General features: G+C 33.1%; 1 protein-coding gene across 1 annotated transcript; it reads left to right on the top strand.

The window, feature by feature from the left end:
• The first annotated feature begins 848 nt into the window (after positions 1-848).
• Positions 849-2,284, top strand: LOC129945808 (uncharacterized). The gene is made up of 2 exons (XM_056055737.1): positions 849-1,289; positions 1,360-2,284. Exons 1-2 carry the CDS (start codon positions 1,149-1,151, stop codon positions 1,774-1,776), a joined length of 558 nt encoding a protein of 185 aa, XP_055911712.1. The 5' UTR covers positions 849-1,148; the 3' UTR covers positions 1,777-2,284.
• The last annotated feature ends 1,186 nt before the right edge of the window (positions 2,285-3,470 follow it).

The following is a 3,470-nucleotide window of genomic DNA, read 5'->3' as shown; positions in this document are numbered from 1 at the left end:
GCGACGACGACGCACGTGCGTATGTGGTTGACATATAACTTTGCACATGTTCTTCCACACTTACAACAATCCCTGGATCTCAATCCAATTGGGCAGTTATGGGAATAGTTGGATAGACGCGTAAAAAAGCGTTTTACATCTACTAAAGCTCAACTCAAACTAGCATTGATAGAGGAATGGCAGAAAATTGGTGAAGAAACGACCAACAATTTGGTGCATTCTATGCCAAGGAGTTTAGATGCTGTTATAAAGCAGAAGGGCCTCGCTACTTAGTACTAACACTAACTTATATTTATAAAAATTACTCTGTTTAAAAATTTAATATATGGTGCCAATATTTTGTGCTGAAAGAATTATAGATGTTTTGTTATTCATTATTTTTTTTTCTTTAAATCTAGACAACTTATTTTAGATTAAACTAACTGCGTTTAATAGTATATATATGTATATGCATGTACCAAACCAATACAAATTTAAAAAATAGCGTGTTTCCAAGGCAAAGTTGCTTCAAAGTTAAAAAAGCGCGATGTGCCAATATTGTATTTTTTTCATATCGCCTTTGTTCAAGCAAGCTTGTATATAGTTTCTAAAAAAATTACTTGAATTTTTGTCAATTCAATTTCGTCCACATGAAATTCTATGTGTGACAAAATTCGATTTGAAACATTTAATTTAACGGTTATCTAAATTCAAACACAAATGAATCCACGAAAATGAATCCAACATGGCGTCGACCTATTTAAAGCTTTTTCGAATCAGAATCAAAACAAACAAAATTTTCTTAAAGCTTAAATATCTTGTCAAAAAAAATCGATTAATGTATTTACATGTATACATACATAAGAAGAAATCCTCGCCTTAAAGGCCGTCCATACCTACCTCTAGTTAAAATGTATTGTTAAATCAATAATTTCAAAACATCTCAAAAGTACAAAGTGAAATCGTCAGCATTTTAAAATTGTATTCCCGTGGTTACCAAAATGTTCATATCCTCAAATTCAACAATTAATTGATTATTCAATTATACTCCATTGACTTCTTATACAAATTAGAAATTTTATTGAATAATCTTCATAAATAAAAGAGACACCAACCCGTCTACTATAGTGACAAGAAAAACGTAACATTAAAAACAATACAATAGTAAAATGGCTGAGGGTACATACGAATTTGAGTGCATGCGAGCTGAACTTCTAGGAATCGCGAAACCCGACCAAGAAGAATTCGAAAAGGCTCTTGCTGAGCGTCAGAAAGCAGAACAAGATGAAATTGAAGCTTTAGAAGCTAGTGTAAGTAAATTCAAGCCATCATTTTTAATTTAACTATATTGATAAAGTTTTTCAATAATTTTTGTATTAGGCTCTAGAAAAGGACGATGAATCACTTCAAAATACCGGTGGAAAATTAGACGAGCTAAATAGTATTCTATCAGCGACGCAGTCGAAAATCAATCGATTAAAGCAATCCGCCCGCGGCAGTATAACCACTATGTTCAGAGGGCAATCTGTTGATGAAACTGCTTCCTCCTCATCAAGCAGTCGCCGTGGTACAACAGGCGACGTATCAGCTGGTGGTGATATCAATGATGCCATTGACAATCTTGAAGAAATTCAAAAGCAACAAGGCCGAGTGTCCATGATGAGAAATGCCTCGCTTGACATTCAAGGCAAAATGACTTCCCATCTAGACAAATTGGATATGTTAATCCATAAGGCCGATAGAGCTGAACAGTCTATGTCCGAACAAAGAAAACAAATGCAAAAAATGGCTAAATAAGTAAAAATAAGGCCTTGATATGAAAAGAAAGTTAAATTATCTAAATGGAATGCAAGCAAAACCCCCCTAAACACGCCCAGGATGTGCTGAGCCAAAATACAACGCGATAATAAACTTAGTTCCATTCTGTTCCAACGAAATTCAACTGTTTTATGTATAACTAACTAATAACAATTAACTACGACTTATTATAGCCTTCTTGCTTAGATGATTTAAATGTTTTTATAAATATGAACAAAATAATACTTATTTTAATATATACTTAATTTATTATTGTTGTTATATTATTATATATGATCTCTAAGCTGTGTATGCCTTCAACTGAAATAAAATCGTCTTATGATTCAAAGCTGTGTGACCGACCAGGATAAAAACGTGTATTTCGTACAGAAAAAGCAATCATATTATATATTTATCTGCATAATAACTATAATTATTGATGTATAACTGTGTTAATATTATTTCTAAAATCATTTTAAAATAAAACTTAAATGTACTCGAAACTCAATTTATTTTCGTTTTCATATTCAAAACATTTAAATAAAGTATAAAACTGTACACTCAAAAAAAAAAAAAAATCTGGTACCGGTGAACTGGTTTCCCGGTTAATTTATCCAGAAAATCCTGGTAAATTTTACCAGAAGATATTTCAAAGAATTTCTGGTAAAATACACCAGATTTCTGGTAGAATATATCAGGAATATTTTTTTCCTGGTAATAATGGTAATGATGTACCAGAATCCAGGAATATTTTTGTTCCTCGTAAAAATGTACTAGAATTCCTGGTAAAAATGTTAAAGAATTCTGGTAGAATACAGCAGGAGAATTTTTTTCCTGGTAAAAATTATACCGGGAATAAACCTCTTATTCTGATAGAATATACCAGGAGCATTTTTTTCTCCTGGTAAAAATGTACCAGATTTGTGGTAGCATATACCAGGAAATTCTTTTTTTCCTGGTAGAATCCACCAGAACTTTGGTAGAATATACCATTAATTTTGTTTTCTGGTAAAAATGTACCAGAATTCTGGTAGAATATAGCGGGATTTTTTTTTAACTCAAAATGTAGCTGAATTCTGGCTGGAGCTTAATATTCAGCTGTTCCCGCTAAATGATGGTAAGCGCCTTATGAAATTATGAATTATGCATAGCAAATATTCACATTACCGCAGATCCTGGAAAAAACTCAAGAACACCAAATCGACACCCACATATGACAGCATCCACAGGAGCAAGCTGTATAGAGCCATGTCTAGTTTTGGCATCCCTGCCAAACTCGTCCGTTTGTGCAGAATGACGGAGAGTTCTCGCTGCTCAATAAAGGTTGGAAACAACTTAACAGAACCTTTCGATGTCAAAAAAGGTTTTAGACAAGGAGATGCGCTGTCATGTGATTTTTTTAACATCGTGCTTGAAAGAATACACGTCAACACTAGAGACACTATCTTTCAAAAGTCTGTCCAATTACTAGCATACGCTGATGATATTGACATAATCGGAAGAACTCAGCGTGATGTCAAAAAGGAAAATACGAATTTGACTTATAATGGAATACAAAAAACATTGAAACACTGAAATGGGTACGATACTATTGCTGCACGCAGAATATGTGTGTTTTATTCATTACTGTGTAGTAGGCACGACGTCTGTCATTCTATTATGTCAATTTGTTTGGTTTGTTCTTCTTCTAACTT

Source organism: Eupeodes corollae, chromosome 2 (assembly GCF_945859685.1).
Source record: "Eupeodes corollae chromosome 2, idEupCoro1.1, whole genome shotgun sequence".
Taxonomy (NCBI): Eukaryota; Metazoa; Arthropoda; class Insecta; order Diptera; family Syrphidae; genus Eupeodes; species Eupeodes corollae.
This window is presented reverse-complemented; position numbering and strand designations above follow the sequence as displayed.

Coding starts and splice junctions, on each gene's coding strand:
- LOC129945808 (XM_056055737.1), top strand. CDS start 1,149: ATGGCTGAGGGTACATACGAATTTGAGTGCATGCGAGCTGAACTTCTA. Junction 1,290..1,359: donor TTGAAGCTTTAGAAGCTAGT/GTAAGTAAATTC, acceptor TTTTTGTATTAG/GCTCTAGAAAAGGACGATGA.